General features: G+C 38.5%; 1 protein-coding gene across 2 annotated transcripts in view; it reads right to left on the bottom strand.

The window, feature by feature from the left end:
- Positions 1 to 1,546: 1,546 nt before the first annotated feature.
- KCNT2 (potassium sodium-activated channel subfamily T member 2) overlaps positions 1,547 to 17,067 on the bottom strand; it is a 125,498-nt gene continuing 109,977 nt past the window's right edge. For both annotated transcript variants that reach the window (XM_081114271.1, XM_081114272.1), the window contains 6 exons: positions 15,416 to 15,517; positions 13,715 to 13,798; positions 12,729 to 12,857; positions 10,538 to 10,838; positions 4,637 to 4,721; positions 1,547 to 3,063 (listed from right to left, as the gene is read on the bottom strand). In XM_081114271.1, coding sequence (XP_080970397.1) covers positions 2,952 to 3,063; positions 4,637 to 4,721; positions 10,538 to 10,838; positions 12,729 to 12,857; positions 13,715 to 13,798; positions 15,416 to 15,517 — 813 coding nt within the window. In that variant the 3' untranslated portion in view covers positions 1,547 to 2,951. The remainder of the gene's footprint in view (positions 3,064 to 4,636; positions 4,722 to 10,537; positions 10,839 to 12,728; positions 12,858 to 13,714; positions 13,799 to 15,415; positions 15,518 to 17,067) is intronic.

Raw genomic sequence — 17,067 nt, 5'->3', positions numbered from 1 at the left:
GAGACTTCTTCTAACCCAGGGGTAGGCAGACGTTTTGTGTTGCAGCTACTCTGCCATTGTAGCAAGAGCAGCCCTAGAGAGCAGGTAAGACTGTGTTCCAAATACGTGTAGTTACAGAAGTTGATGCAATTCAATGCTTAGGAATAAATTACCAAAGAAATGCAAGGCCGCACACTGAAAACTACAAGACATCGCTGAAAGAAATAAATGAAAAGGTACCCCAGGTCCATGGAACAGAAAGCAATATTGTTAAGATGACAACACTCCTCAAATTGATCAATAATTCAATGTAATGCCTATTAAAATCCCAGCTACATTTTCCAGTAATAAACAAGCTAATTCAAGCATTTATATGGAAACACAAAGGACCAGAATAGCCAAATTGATCTTAAAAAGAACAACAATGTTGGAGGACCCACCATTCCTGACTCGAACTTACTATAAAGCAACAGCAGGACATTCATTTTGCTTTTGAAATATCCAAGTGACAAATGAGTTTTATAGGTTCAAAGCATAATGTGTCTAAACAATGAACGTTTAGGCAAAAAAAACACACCAAGAGTTTTCATCATCAGAAATAATTTTATTATTTATTTTAAAGCAGTTCAATGTTACTGGTAGCAAAATGTTACATAGACAATAAACAACCTGTTCCCTTAGGGTTGCAAGGACTATTATTGGCTTTATGTTTTATTTTCATGTGCAAGTGTATTTTAAAAAGGCAATCGTTTTTGTTAAAAGGCTTTTATTAGCATGTTTTTATTCTTTAAATAACAGAAAGGCTAATAAACTGTCATTGTTACAGCAGGCTGTATGAATTGTGTTAAACAGTAAATTTGGATGAATATTTATAATCAAAAATAATTATTGTAAAATGTATGAAATGGGGTTTTTAGTTTTATAGGAAACATAGTCATGTCTTAACTTAAAATCCTAGTCTTGACAGCTGTCATAATGCAAAAAGTCTTAACTTGAGATCCTGGGAAGAAATGGAAGATTCATAAAATCTTATGTTTATTCCTAACAATAACTGTAATGATGTAAAGAAATGGCAATTGAAAGAAAGACTGACTGTTGATGTGCAAATATGAAACCGGGTCAGGAAATGCATCGCTGTTCTCCAGTGCATATACTACTTTGATTCTGCCTTTAGTTTGAATAAAGTGCATGTTAATGTGTGTTTGTCAAATACCTTTCCCATGTGCTTATAACATAGACATACCTATGCATACAGTCTTTGTTTTAAGGCATGCTTTCCGTTTTAAGTAACTTGTTATAAATTCCACTTCTCTGTCTGATGAAAGAAAATTAAAGGTAGGCTTTCCCTGTTGTAGAGGAAATTCTTGGTGGCTTTATTATTCCAAAATGAGAGTAAGGTAAAGTACAAAAAATTAAAAAAACAACAACACACACAAATGGGCATTTCATTCTCTAAGCCAAAATATAGAATGGCGATAATCTACAATTTCACATTTTATGTTTTACATTTTTATTTCCATAGAATTATTTAGGGACTATTAGGTTTCCTTTCTCTCTGTTTTGTTTTAACCTTTCTATTTTCCTTTCAATTTCTCTGCTTCTCTATGAAAAAAAAAAAAAAAGATAAAATTTATCTAAGTCTTATATGTCCTATTTTCTACTGAACTGAAACTCAATGTCAAATTCAGAAAAAAGGAAAACTACAAAGTTGGAAGAAAAATAACTTTTTAATAAAATTTACCAATGTGTCTCTCTACCTTAACACATTGCAACTAATGGACAACTATTCTCTGTGCTTTTCTTTATTTTTCTGAAGGAGATTCGGAAATACAGGCAAAGGCCTTGGTCTCATCCAAAGTCAACTTACATTTCATTTATAACTGTCAAGTTTTACCCGAGTTATATGCCATTTAAATGGCAAAACTATGTTTATTATATGCTTTATCCTCACAGTGTTAAACTACTGTATATTCCCATAGATAATTTTTCAAAATTCAATCCAAATCTTTAACATCAGTTTTTGGGTATGATTATTGCAATACTAATGGCATAAAAGAGGACTTTTAATGCTTCCAATGTTCTTGTATTCCATAAGGAGTATAGTTTTGCATCTTTGAATTTTAAACTACCTTTCTAATGAAATACTCTATATAGATATATAAAAAATGTTGAAGCTCAATAGTCCAATGAAAATCACTGCCTATTTCAATTCCTGGATTAAATGTAAGTCAGCAAATATACTTTAAGTATTTTCTCAATTTAGGCATTCTTTTAGGAGAACGATCGATATTTGCTTTTTAATACACTCTCCTTGGCATACAATGAGGGTCAGACATAAAGTGAGCAAAAATCTCAGCTTCTCGATACTTCTTTTTATTTGTTCTGGTTTCCTCGGTGTAGTAAAACATGCTATGAGCATCTCAAGTCCTAAAATAAACATGGTATCCTATGAAAAGGCAACAGAACAAGTGACGGTGACTTAATATTCTAAAGCAAACTATGACTCCTACAAAAATGTCAGCCCACGAGCTTGTCATCCCTGTGGAGAGAAGGTGATGAGCTCAATTTTGTAAAAGACCAGTTTTAAAGAATATAATATGATGCACCAAAGAGAGCTGGATTTTTTCATTGACTTCCAGAAAACCTTAAAATTTGTAAAAATTGACTTCAGACAGTTCGGATTATTGTCAAACAATGCAATGAGCAGATTTAAGATCGTGTGTTTTCATTTAGGTTTTCCAAAACCATTCCCTGGATGTCTTTCCAATATTACTAGGAGAAATACCAATAAGCAGTAAGTTAAATTTCAAAATAACCTATATTTCTAAGAGAATAGATTTGTGTCAATAAGAGAGATTTGAAGATAGTCCGGTCTAGTTTATTTCATGCCAGCCATATTTTCCTCCTAAAATAGAGAGTTCTTTCAAGCAAGCTCCTTGTCGGAAAACAAGAAGTTCGTTATTTTTGTGTTATCAAAGCTGAGTTTCCTCCCGAGAGTCTTGACCAGTGGCATTGCAGATGCTGCTGTTTTGACTGGGTTCGCTGTTGGGAAGGTATGACAGTGGATCTGGTCGGATTAAATATCTGATAAGAGAAAGCAAAGCAAATAGTCAGTAAACACACAACTAGTTCACGCCGACCCCTGAGAGGACTATTTCCAATGTATTTGTTCAGTGTTTAGGTTCTCTAAACGGTGTCTCTATTTAAACGTTGGCAGAAGGACTCCCTGTTGAGTTGGCCTGTAAAATTTTGCAGGGTTAGTATTAAGTTTTTGTTTCATTACTACTTAATATTATTCTTTTATTTAATTAAATTGAATGGGATAACATTGGTTAATAACATTATGCAGGTTTAAGGTATATAATTCTGTAATTCATCATCTGTATATTGTATTGTATACCCACCACCCAAAATCTAATCTTTTGTCACCATATATTTGACCCCCTTACGCTCTTCTCCCTCTCCCCCACTCCCTTTCCCTCTGCTAAGAACCATACTATTGTCTGTGTCTATAAATTTACTTGTTTTGTTTGTTCATTTGTTGCTTTCTGTTTTATGCCCCACATATGAGTGAGAGCATATAGTTTTTGTCCTTGTCTGTATGACTTATTTCACTCGGCATATTCTCAGGATCCATCCATGTTGTCACTTTAAATATCAATAGCATTGTAGGTTGATAAAGAAAGCTAATATGCACCATGATTATTAATGCTATATCATCTAGTCACTTATTGTTCTTTGAATCAAATGAATGTTGCCCCTTCATTTAAAATGGACTTTTGGGAGTGATTTTCTTTAGAAAAACATAAAAGACGTGAGTATAACCCAGTATCCCCCAAATTAACTGATGTAGCTACAAAAGTTCCTTCCCTAATAGTATCACTATGAGTCTAATAAAATAAATTTTCCAAAATGTGCTTTATGTACTATTTGTCAAAGTAGGCATTTTTTCTTGATATTTATCATTGCTGTAGTTATACTAAAATTTAATTATTTCAGTGTCACAAATATGGATCATTGTATGTGAATAATACAGTTTCTGATGAATAAAATTACTACCTTACACCTTTTCCTAATATGTGTATTGATCTACTTGACTTTGGCTGGTAGGAAATCTCAGGTCTTTGGAACTAGATAGTGTGAGATATTCAGGTTTTCCTTTGAGCTGATCTCTTATTATTCCACTAGGGTCCCTAGGCCTGGCTGGCGATCAGGGCCGATTGGGGCCTTCTGGCTGCCATCCGAGGCCTCCCTTAGTTCTGCACCACCCCCTGCTGGTTAGTGCATGTCATAGCGAGTGATAGAACTCCCAATCTCCCAAACTACTGTGGGGACACTTTGCATATTAGCCTTTTATATATATAGATATATTTTCTCTTATTTCCCCAAATATATTCTAGCTCACCAAATACAGAATTCATGCTGTCATTTCCTTCTTTTATTCCTTTACAATTCTGTGGTGTGTGTTTTTTTTATGGTATTACACACGGAAATATAGAAAATGCAAAATGTGTTTCTTGAGCACAAAAATTAGACTTGGATACTTATACCACAGGAATCATAGAGGCTATACTAGTGGGGATCAAAATAAAAAATAATAATAATAGGTGGCTTCTGAAAATAAATGCCTTGTGTGTGGGATGTAAGGTCAACTTACACAACGTCATTCAACTCTAGTCTGGTGTCCGGAGACGGGTTAATCAGGATGTATGACAGGGTGCTCTGGTGGTCATTCATTTCATCTGGAAGACAAATCAGTGCCAGGTTTGTTATGCTACTTACAGAACATCGAGAGGATTCTTAGAGAGCATCTTATCTTCAAACCATAGAGCTGTCCAGGAGAACTTGCTATAGTGTTGTGCACCGTAGGATGGTATACACAACTGACTATTTCCAAATGGTTGTCATTGGAAATGTCTGCCGGGCACTCCTTTCCGTCCAAAAGGTGGCACATTAAACCATCTAATTCTGTTCAGAACAACCACAGTTATCTTCTACCCTCAAAATGTTGACACTGAAATAGCTTGACAAGATGTCAACTTGATTGATTATGCTTTTATCAATGATAAAAAATGATTGTGGGTATAGATGGCCAATCTCAGAAAGAAATATTCCTGTGGGAAATTCTGTGAAGTATCATCTAATGCCCTTGTGTTCAGAAAACACAACAGAAGTATATCTGGGAGGCTAGAAGGCCCTAACGATGTTTGACTCTGTCCCATGAGGTGTCTGATAAAAGCCATCCTATTGGTTTTGCAGAATGCAAAGGATCCCATGGGGCAGCATTGAAGTGTAAGTTTCAAGGAAAGTGTACAACCAAGTTATTTGTTTTTCCTTGAAAACAATATCCAGGGTTCACCCCAAAAATATATACACACTTTGAATACTCATTCCAGTGGGTTAAATCTGAAAAGAAAGAAACATCCATGGAGCTACCAGCTGTGAAGTGTGTATACAGTTTGGGGGGATGCCCTGTATATGTTTTAAAGTCAAAGGCTGTGTCATTTTAACTTAGTCAATTGCATTGGAGGACATCCCCAGACCTCAAGGGCAGAGCACTGACTTTGATGATAGAAAGACACCGACAAAGAAAATAGCCCTGGCACCTGAAGTTCTTAGCTGCCCAGGTTATAATACAATGTGAATGTAAACCCATGCGGACCCATACCTCAATGGCACTAACCCTCCAAGGGCAATGTTTTTAGGCTTTGAGGGTATTTTTTTAAATCCCTGCCCTAGAGCCATCGGACCCTCCTAGGCACTCCAGCCATAGACAAGTGTGGCTCCTGAAAGAGGCGCTACATTTTACAGTTTGACTCAAAACCGAAGAATGTATTACAGACCAAGGGAGGCAGATCAATACATAACTGCATGCAATTAATGCAAATGACTTTTATAGGCCAATGTAGCTGGCCTGGTAATTCCCTGCACAGGGGAATACTTGGTATGTTCATCAAATGAGGGCTGCCACTGTGCTTATCTACCTAAAATTCTGTCCCTGGAATGGAATAGAAAAGGTAATACTTGTAATTATATTTCAAATTGATACACAGATGGGCCCTATTTTTAAAAATCTATAAATGAAAGTCCTTATCTTATAAGGTATGTAACTGCAGTAAACTAAATCCATCATCGTATGTCTGCAAAACTTTTACAATCCAAAGATCATCAAATTAATAGTCAAATGAAGAGATATATTTGGTTGAATATATCCCAAAGTAGATACAAAGCATTGTATTCTGCCATGGGGATAAGGTTGTCAGGCAAAATAGAGAGTGAACTGTGAAATCTGTATTTAAGATTAAAAAGCTAACAAATCTTAGCATGAATAGGTCCCAAAGATTGCATGGGCCACATTTGTCCTAAATAGTTTTTTGCTTTTTATCTGAAATTCATATTTCACTGGGAACCCTGTATTTTCATTTGCTAAACCTGTCAATCTTACCCAGGGGAGGGTAGATGGCTGACTCTGGAGATGGAATTCCAGTGAGTACATACAATGAGCTACTCCAAATAAGGTACAACGCTGACTCAAAGGATATTGTTCTGATACGAGATAACCGGGATCATCTGCCTATACAAAAAGCAATTTATGTGTGCTTCTGAGAAGTTTCCCCTGTGTGGATTTCCACAACTGCTGTACAAAGGAACAGAAATTAATAGGGCCTCCTGGAGACGAAAACATAACATAAAACATAATACTCTGAATTGCAGTAGGTCTCGTAGCATACCTCCTTCCCGTTTGTCTAGGTACGACTCAAATTCGTGCATAAACAGTGGCAGCGTTATTGAACTTCCTTATATAAACAGCACACAGTATCAAACAGTGGCATTAGGGGGAAAACAAGCTTAACAAACAACTTCTCAGGCAACATCCACATCCAGCCTTTCTCCTTGCTTATTCACAGGATGTTGTATTCATTTTTGGTTCTGGGATGAAGTCAGTATCTACTGGGGACTTGCTTTGCCTGTTACAAATGTAAGCTGCCTAGCAAATGGAGCGGGTCCCAGAGTAGACAGAGCGAGTGTGTCAGTAATTTTTATTTTCCTACTCAAGTTTTATCATTCTGAAGATTGTGAGTTTTCCGTGGACTCCAAGAATTGGAGCAAACATTTTACTAAGGAGTTCAATTCAATGACTACATATGGTTTATATGGAGACCTGGGTAATATCATGAAGAGACCACATCACTCCTAGTTCCCATCCCTCACTGACTCCTCCTCAAGGTGAGGTCAATAGAAATTTTAAAAAGTAGCTGAGTTCAAAGCCGTCTTCTCTCCTTATCTCTATAGTCCAACACTTTCCAACTTTTTTTTTCACATCATGGAAAACATACATTAGGATAAAGGACAAAACTGCTTATGGTGGGCATTGTCATGCTGAGGGATGCCTCCAACCACCTCAGAACCTCCCCCTCCCCCCACCCGGTGTTTCTGAAGGTCCAAAGGCTCAGGATCCTGATAAAACACATGACCAACTGATAGCACGCTATTGGACTAGGCATCATCTTTTGGGTAATTCAGTTCTAGACACTCAGCCTCTCATTTAAAAAAATAATGCTTCTTTCCTTAACCTTCTAGAAATATGAGTGTTTTCCGGAGTTCTCTTGTCGTCTTTCATCTGGGGTTCCTTCATCTACTCCTACGGCTTTAATCAAAATCTATATGCAGATGACTCTCAGGTCTATGTAAGCATCTCATTTCTTTCTTCTTGGGCACCAGGCAGCAAAAATCCAGCTTCTCACACAACATCGCCATTGGGATTCTTCCAGGCACTCAAATTAATGTATTCTCTTCACCCCAACATACTTGTCTTCTTTTTCTGAGTTCCGTAAGTGTCACCACCTCTTAGACGTTCAAACGAGAGCCCTCAGAAGTCATCTTTTGACTCTTCCCTTTCTCTCTCCTTTATGTGTCCTAGCCAATAAGTCAGGAAAATCTGCTCCTTCTGGAATAGGCCACACCTCCTCAGGGACAGTCAGATTCTGGCTCGTGGTTGAATCAGCCATGATGCGTGTGTGTAGAGCATGTAGAACATCTCTCATTGGTGAAACACTGCAGGACCCTGACGGCGGTGCAGAAAGTACATGTGGTCTGGTGGAAACGCGCCAAGATATTGAGTCTGAGTCATCCACTGAAGTGCTGATGCGAATGTACACCAGGCCAGGTGACCCACGGAAATCATTTAAGTCCAGGCCCTGTTGTGTCGCCTGTAAGAGCTCCATTTGTTCACGCATTCAATGTGCTGTTACTGGGTTCCTGTGTGTCAGGAAATGTGCAATTTGTTGGGGATACAAAGATGAAAAGATGAGTAAGACAGTCCCTTTTCCTCAAGGAAGGCAGGTAAACGTGCAAAATGCTAATTGTTTTAAAGCACACATCCTCAAGGGATATGGTATTGCTACCAAAGGTGTAAAGTTTGTTTTTGAAGTGGGCAAAAAAACATGATAGATATAGTACTTAAATAGACATATGCTAGATCTGTGGTATTAACTGAATGCCAGTTCTGGGCTAAGCACACTATTGTTCATCGTCCCCTTTGACATATACAGCAAACCTCTGAGATAGGTGTTCTGAGCTACACTCCCCAAATGATAGAGGTTAAATGGTTCATTAATTCTACTGGCTGACACTGGAATAGAAGGTCCATAAAGGCAGAGGTCTTGTCTTAAGAGCTCATTGCCCCATTCCCATGCCTGGAATAACGCCTGGAACAGTGCTTGGAGGGTGGCCCAACAGTATCTGTTGAGCAATGGATGAATGTTTGAGAATTAGAAATACAGGGAGCACTTAGCTCCCATGATGTGGTAGGTTCCACATCCTGCTGTTATCTTTATGTGATTGGTCATGTACAGTGCATGGCTTTAGAATGAATGTATGGGTCTGTGGATAGATAGATGGATAGAATGAACAAAAAGAGAAAGAAAGATAAGCGTAAAAAGGTAGGCTGTATCCTTTCTTTCTTTCTTTCTTTCTTTCTTTCTTTCTTTCTTTCTTTCTTTCTTTCAAGAGTGAGTGTGAGAATTACATTAACAAATTTATACTAAAAATTATAGAGTATAAATAAATGATAGAAGTGTTATTAGCAGAAACATAACATGTTCCCTGGTGATTCTCCCATGCAGTTAGTTGGTGCGTTTTTGTGTCTCTCAGAGCCCAGCTGTGATTCGCCTCACTGCCTCCAGCACTCGTGGGGGTTATTATGATTTTCATGAAACTCAGCTGGACCTGGACAAACAGTCATTTACTAGAACTTTCCAGAAGAAGAGACTGTAGCTGGATAACAACTAACAATTGGACACATAAATATAGGACTGTAGTTCTATGAGAAATACGATCATACTTAATAAATTGGCAGTGAACTACTAACATTATTTTAAATGAAAATCATTGTTCCCTTTTAATGTGCTTCCTAATGTAAGACTCTGTTTGATCATCCTAAAATGATGGGTCATGAATTTAATTTTTAATGATGGGTCCACATTTAAGTAGGAACAACACAGTGAACAACCAATGAATCAGGGCCATAAGGAGTAATGAAAAGTGTTCAAAAAGCATCTAACTCTGTTCCTGGCAAAGAGCGGGAACTCAGTAAATGTTTTTCCCTTTCTCTTCAAAGACACACAGCTCACCTCTTCTAAACTCTAACCGTATTGTTGAAAATCGCTCCCTGTGGGCATTGCTTCAAGCTGAGACTTTCATAGTAAAGGTGATATGCGGGCAAATACAGACTGCTTCCTGTTTATCCTTAACTGCACGAGACTGCCATTATCGGAACTTCTGGTCTACCCAGGTCACATGTGCAGCAAAACAGAACCCTTGGCATTTGGGTTTCCTCTAAGTTGACTGAATTTCTTTTTAAAATAACATTTATAGAGTAATAAGGGATATATTTAAAAATTATCTTTGCATTACTTATTTAGGCTGTACAACCATAGATCAGCACAGAAGCCTACCACTGAGACAGATGGAAGTCAAGCAGCACTTGAGCTTTACATTATAGGTTTTGAAGACATTTTATTTCTGGACAACAAAAATCTAAACAAATTTTGTAGGAACATTTGGTGTGTCTATAGCTAGTACATTTAGTTACTTACCAAAGCCTCAAATTCAGTTTATTCCAGACTGTAGAATAAGATGTGGTGTGTGTGTGTGTGTGTGTGTGTGTGTGTGTGTGTGTAAGCCAGACACTGGAGCCAGACAGAACAGAACATAAATCTCAGTCATGCTATTAACAGGCTAATTAGAAAAGTTATTTGAGATTCCTTAGGTCTAAAATGGAAGAGTCTTTGTGAAAATTAAAATGAAGATAATTCATCTAATGTATTCATCACAGTGCCTGTAGAGAACTAAGCAAATACTTAAAACTTTTAGCACTTTCACTTTATTATCATCATCAGAATTTTCCGGGAGCGATTCGAGACGTGCCACTAGTCCCGTCAACTTGACCTCTGAACCAAAAATGTGATTCTCGACTTACTAAAGGAGAACCAAGGCTACAACGACTAAGGGCCAGCAATCACAAGTCCATAGCATACAATATTTTGAGCGAGCATACCATATCCCACTGTAGAAAGACCCAAGTGTTTCATTCTATTTTTCACAAGTTCAGCAAGCTCTTGTCTCTCTGACCTCCTGTAGAGGTTCAGTCGCTGCTGCGTTATTTTCTCAGCTGTTTTACCAGAGTGTCTGGGACCTTTTCTGCTCAGCCTTCGGGCCCACTGCATGCTCTTTCTCCTCAGCAGGGGGTGGTCCGACTGGTCGCTGGACGTGGAGTTGCGGTGGTTGCCTCGGTGATGACCTTGGTCCTTGCAGTCTTTGGTGTCTTCCCATTCCTCCACACTGATTGATATTTGAGACTTGAAAGGAAATGGACATTGAGAATTAGACATTTTAGGGAACGGTGTTAGCCTGGGGCTCTGTGACTATGTTTGCTCATGCCTTCATATTATCGTGTAACTCATGAGAGTTTTCACAGGTAGGGCCAAGTCATAGTCATTGATATTAACTTGGCATTACTAAAAAAAATACTATTAGAAAATATGTTCTTTTGGAATGATATATAAACCAGATAAAAATTTCTTTACATCCTCCAATCCAAGTTTTTATGAAATGATTTAATTTTTCCATATCAATTATTTTATCAAATGATTTTTAACATAGAGTTGTTTGAAACCACAAAAGACATGAGGTATTTTGTAACTTTATTCAAATAAAGTCCGTGTAGTGGATTTTTCTAAATCTACTACACATAGTTCACATGAAATTTAAATAAGATTATGAAAACTGTTTTGTTCTTGGAATGAATAATGTTTTAACATTTATTAAGGTATTGCCTTTCTAAAGATGGCATTGGAATGTACTTGATAATATATGATTTTTTAAAAGTCCCTCATACAACCCAGAAGAAATAAAAAAGCACTTTTTAATTCATGCATTAATTATTCACCACATCAAATGTTTTCTGATTAAGATATTAAGAAATATTTCAGAAACTCTTTGAAGCATTCTAAGTGAAAACATGTTGTAAATATTAACATTTCACAAAGGTAGTCTAGAATCACAAATACAACTGAAACCGGGCTGTTCTCCGTATGAGGGGAAAAAACTGAACGAACTCATACAGTCCATTGTGATGGGCTCTTTCACGACTAAATCTGATCATTAAGTAAGAAGTTTTCCTTGGATGCTAAGCCCTTAAGAAACAAAAACTCCCTGCTTTCAAATGGTTGCTTTTCATACCAGGAGGTCATGTGAAATGCCACGCCCATCAAAGTGAAGGTGTGACTCTCTAAGAGCATGGGCCTGTGCAAACCTGTAGCTTCCTGCCCTTGCACCAGCAAAAGCATCCATGAGCCTGCTGCCTCTCCCCTTCCCTGGACGCAGTCTCAGCGCCAGCTACGCCAGGCCTGTGTTGCTGGCTTTCAGAATAATAGAATTCAAATTGCCAATTGAAGTTAGGGCAGGAGGCGATCCAACAAATCCTTTCAAAGTGAATATAAATGACGGAGGCTCAGGCAATGCCTCACACACATTACCTCGTGGCAGGCTAGGGAATTATCTCATGCTTAAACTCAATGGAAAATAGGGATATTTATCTACCTTTCTATTTCAAAACAGCACTGTATCCGAGTGATATAAAAATGAGTTAGTTCACCTTCATATCTTCATGGTAAGAGAGCATTTTATTAGAACATTTTTAGAAATCTTATTTTAGCTATTAGAATTGAAGTCGGAAATACTACAAATTTTAACACCATGGTTTTGCAATAGTGGATACCATTTAGGTCTTAACTTCCTCTAGTCTCACCTACTTGATACTATCTCTTTTGTGGAAGTGAACAGCATGAACCCTTGAGTCATATCTACCATCAGAATAGGATATCAATCTTTGTTCGGTCATTTCAGTTTATATGGACTTAGTAAGAAAAATGAAAACAAATTCATTCCTTCATAGCTGAGCACTTGTCTTGTAGCGTTTTGTCCATCACAATCTTAAATGTATTTGGTGTGATCTTTCTCGTCCTAAGTCTCTGTAATAGTTTGATTTCCTACAAATATATGGAAATAATCATCTCGCCAGACCAAATACTCAAAATATTCTGTTCCTATAATGTCACTTGTCCTTCAAGGCATGAAACCATAACCTAGTAAATGTTTTAAGGGAGAGGTTTACGTCTCTTCTGATAGGCCTGGCTGCCTTCGATCGGGTTACGCGTGAACTCTGGAATATTTTGATAGTCCCAAACCTCAGACGTAGCGAGCTTCTGGGATTCGGTCCTGTAGATCCCTATGGGGACGTCCCCGCTGGAGGAACACAGCTTCTGATAGAGCCGGGCGTACGTTCTGATCCAGAGGTCCTCCTCGGTGATCTTTATCTGGAACACAGGGATTACTGACAGCTCAGCTGCTTAAGAAATAACAACCCGGTGGTTATTTTTTCACTTCTTACAGGTGGAAATTGTTGATATCTTGACATCTCAACATGCCTTTTCGTAAGTGCTCATTCATCTGTGTATTAAACTTATTGAAGGCACCCCATCGCAGCCTTATTCCTGGGGCTCACCCCAACCTGATAAAGCAGCCAGTCAATGCGGGGCAGTATGACATTGGATTAGCTCAATCTCAGGAGACAGCGGCCACTGGTGTCAGCTGGGAGTTGGTGGAAAAGCCGTGGAGACTGTTTTAAATGGTGTGATAACCAGAGGCTGCTGCTGGGGCTTAGTGGACAAGGTCTGCTGCTGCTGAAACTCTTAACGTACAAAGGACACGCCAGCACAAAACAGAATTGTCCATCCCGAGTTCTACGAACACCCATGTTGAGAAAGATGTTAGCAGGATGAGCACAGGGCTCACAGCGGGGGGTACACATTCTAGTCCTTTGCTAATCTTCAATTTGAATTGTTGGCAAGTCACACCTTAAATACACTTGGACACCGTATACTCTTTTACAAACAATTACAATTCAATTGAACTGCGTGAGGACTTCTTGGATACTGTTTTTCTGACAAAGTGAGGAAAAAAACATGTTCTGAATTCTGAACAGCTATTGATTTTGATTATTAACTTCAAATAATGTTTTCCCTTGAAATTTCCTAAGGAATTTTAAAAAACTTTTTTTGAGCACATATTAGGGGGGAAATGGCCTAGGAAAATAAGCCTAAGTACATTATCGTTGGACTTCAGACTGTTTATCGGAACCATCCATCTTTTATGCCAAAAATGATTAACTTACAGAGCAAAGGAAGCCCGATCCTGGGATAGTGTCCAATCCTAGCAGGAGTCTGGTGATGGAAATCATATAATCCTTCACAAACGACTGCGATACAAACAAGATGATGAAATGTGTGGACTGGCCACAGTGTGAGCATCATATCACTGCTAACAGGCTGTTTCTCCTAACACATCAGGAAGCCTCCATTAAACAGGAAGTGAAAAATATATCCAGTGAGTGGCCTAAATACACATGTCCAGTTAGCTGTTCATAAGGAGACATGGAAATATTTATTCTCAAGAATATCTCGATATGCTTATATTTTATTCATGCTGATAGACATGATAAAAACATTTTTAGATTTTTAACAAAGAAATGAGTTGATTTAAAATAGAGAATGTCATAAATACATGGAAGAACTAATATTTGCAAGGAAATATAAACGTTTTACAGATTAAGCTCTATTCTAGTAGGATAATTTTCTGATATTTCAGTAACTCTAAATATTAATGAGTTCATAGTTTAGTAATAAATATTATCAGACTCTATGTGCTGACATATAAGATATATTTTGATATGTTGCCAGAACACTACTCAGTAGTGAGAGCCTTCGTAATGCTTCCTACGTCTTTGATTTAGTCTTAGCTGTGGGTGAAATGCAAACACATTTCACCATGACATGTACAAACATTCAATCAATTAAATGAAACTAGAGGCCCAGTGCACAAAATTCGTGCAAGGAGCTCAGCCCTTGAAACCCCGGCTTCGTCCAGAAGTTGGGACAGTCATTCTGCCATTTGGTCTAATTAGCATATTAGCTCTTTATTATATAGGATGACTGCCCTCAGTTTGATCTTCAAGTACTAAAATTGGAAAAATAATCATGTAGTTATTCCGCATAGCAAAGACTTTTGAAAAGTTATGCCTTTTAAATAAATCTACTAGACTACTTTCTTTTTTACATTATATTTGTATTGACTTCAGAGAGGAAGGGAGAAGTAGAGAGAGAGTGAAACATCAATGATGAGAGAGAATCATTGATCAGCTGCCTCCTGCACACCTCACACTGGGGATCAAGCCCACAACCTGGGCATGTGCCCTGACCAGGAATTGAACTGCAACCTCCTGGTTCATAGGTCAACGCTCAACCACTGAGCAATTAGCATATTAGCTCTTAATTAACCACTGGACAGGCTAGACTACTTTCTTGATTACTCATTTATTTTACTGATGCTGGTATCAGAAAACTAAACTCTTCCATCCAGACGAGAACATAAGACATGCCCATTCCCTTTGTTCAAGCCAAAGAAATGGTTCATCATTTTATTGGCACAAATTTGATATCTTATCTCAAAAGATACATATTATAAAATAGACCGCTTTTTTAACCTAGTGATTTTTTTCTTAGATATTTTTTGGTCTAGTAATATGAATGTAGCAACATTAAATTGCCAAAAAAAACACACAACAACCTTGTAGGACCCTGGTACAAAAGCATGCCTAAAAAATATTTCAGAGGTTATTCTGAAAAATAACATTTCTCTTACAAAATGTTTCATTAAATTTTATGTCATCAAGTCCATCAAATAAAATATTGAATTACTTTCAGAGCCTAAGTCAAGTTAACAGCTCCATGAGAAACACCCGATACATTATTTATTTAATAAAATCTCAGTGGAAGAGAAAAGCACACATTTTTAGAGAAAGGGGATTCTCGCATACCTGGTAGAGAAGCGTATCCAGCATGCTGATGCTGAACACCCGCCCGGCAGCAAAGGGCAGCCGGAACATGAAGGCCAAGTTCGAACCTCTCTCTCGTTCTTTCTGTCCAGAAATTTGAGATAGAAACATTTGTGAGCGCTCCATATTTTACATTTTTCTTCTTTTTTAAAAAATATATTTTTATTGATTTCAGAAAGGAATGGAGAGGGAGAGGGAGAGGGAAATATCAGTGATGAGAATCATTGATGGGCTGCCTTCTGCACGCCCCCTACTGGGGATCGAGCCCACAACCCGGGCATGTGCCCTGACCTGGAATCTAACCGTGACCTCCAGGTTCATAGGTCGATGCTCAACCACTGAGCCATGCTGACCGGGCCGTATTTTACATTTTTCTGCCTAGTTAAATTTTCCTGATAACATGTGAAGAACATATTCCGATTGTATGATTCTTAGCCATGACTGTGTGATGACGTCATTCATAGTTATCTTTTGAATATGTAACAAGGTATTCAGCTCATCATCCATGCTCCATAGACATTTATTGGCCTGAGTTTAAATGCGGATTCTGTAAAATTTTGCTTTGTTGCGCTCACTTCTACATCCTTGCCTGTTTCCCCCAGAAGCTAGCTAGTTCCATTGGTATCATGTTGCTCTGCCGTTCACACTATAAAGTGATACATGGTTCGCAGACATGAGGGTTTGCATTCTGACACTGATCCTCTGCCATTGGCCGGGTGTCCTCAATTCAGTTAAATCCTGCCACTAACTACCCAGAGTTGGCCCAGCCCACCAGACTGCCCCTGTGCCCATCGCCCTTCTGCCAGCCAACTGCACTCCCATCCAGCCAGCTGCAAATTCAGGGCTTCCCACACTCCCTCCAGGTTCAAGGAGCTGCAGTTAATTATTATCATTTTATTGTAGAGAATGCAAATCAGGAACAAATGAAAAGATACATCTGGGCAGGTCTGAATGACACCCTTCTCTCAGGTCAACGTGTGCGCTGAGCAGAACAATCTCCAGTCCTCCTCCTTCAGAGCTTTTAGCAAAGTGTCACGACTTAGGCATAATTAATGAGATCATTAGCCACGTGACTAAGCTCAATCTCCAGGCCCTCTGGCCTCCCTGGAGCTGGGGATGGGGTGAGAGGCTGAACTGTTCAACCTTCTAATCATATGGGTCGTTTTTCCTGGCAACCAGCCTCATCGCTAAGCTACCTAAGGGCCCCTCCAGGACCTGCCTGCTTAGCCGCAAATCAGTCATGATTGAAAGGTCTGAATAACAAAAGTGGCTCCTGTCACTCAGGAAATTCCAAGGGTTTTTTGAAGCTCTGTGTCAGGAACGAGGGACAAAGACCGAATCTATTTTTCTGATGATAATACCCCCTATTCATCTCACATTTTCATCACTTCGCCTCGTCCATCAGGGTGTAATTACCATATGAGTGCTGGGGTGGAATTGTCGTCATCGCTGGGGAAGGGTGATGGTTCGAAAGCAATTTTAAAGGAAGTGGTCTTGAAGCAAATTGTGCCATAAGCCTGAATAAAAGACTATTTTATGAAATGCATTGAAACAAGAGAAATGAGATGCGTCGAGAGGGAAATGAGATGGAAATTTCTGTTTTCGCGATTATTGTCTTCCTCGTCTCTGTGGCA

This window comes from Myotis nattereri, assembly GCF_964212035.1.
Source record: "Myotis nattereri genome assembly, chromosome: 20".
NCBI lineage: Eukaryota > Metazoa > Chordata > Mammalia > Chiroptera > Vespertilionidae > Myotis > Myotis nattereri.
The sequence above is the reverse complement of the archived record's forward strand: the minus strand, read 5'-3'. Positions and strand labels throughout refer to the sequence as shown.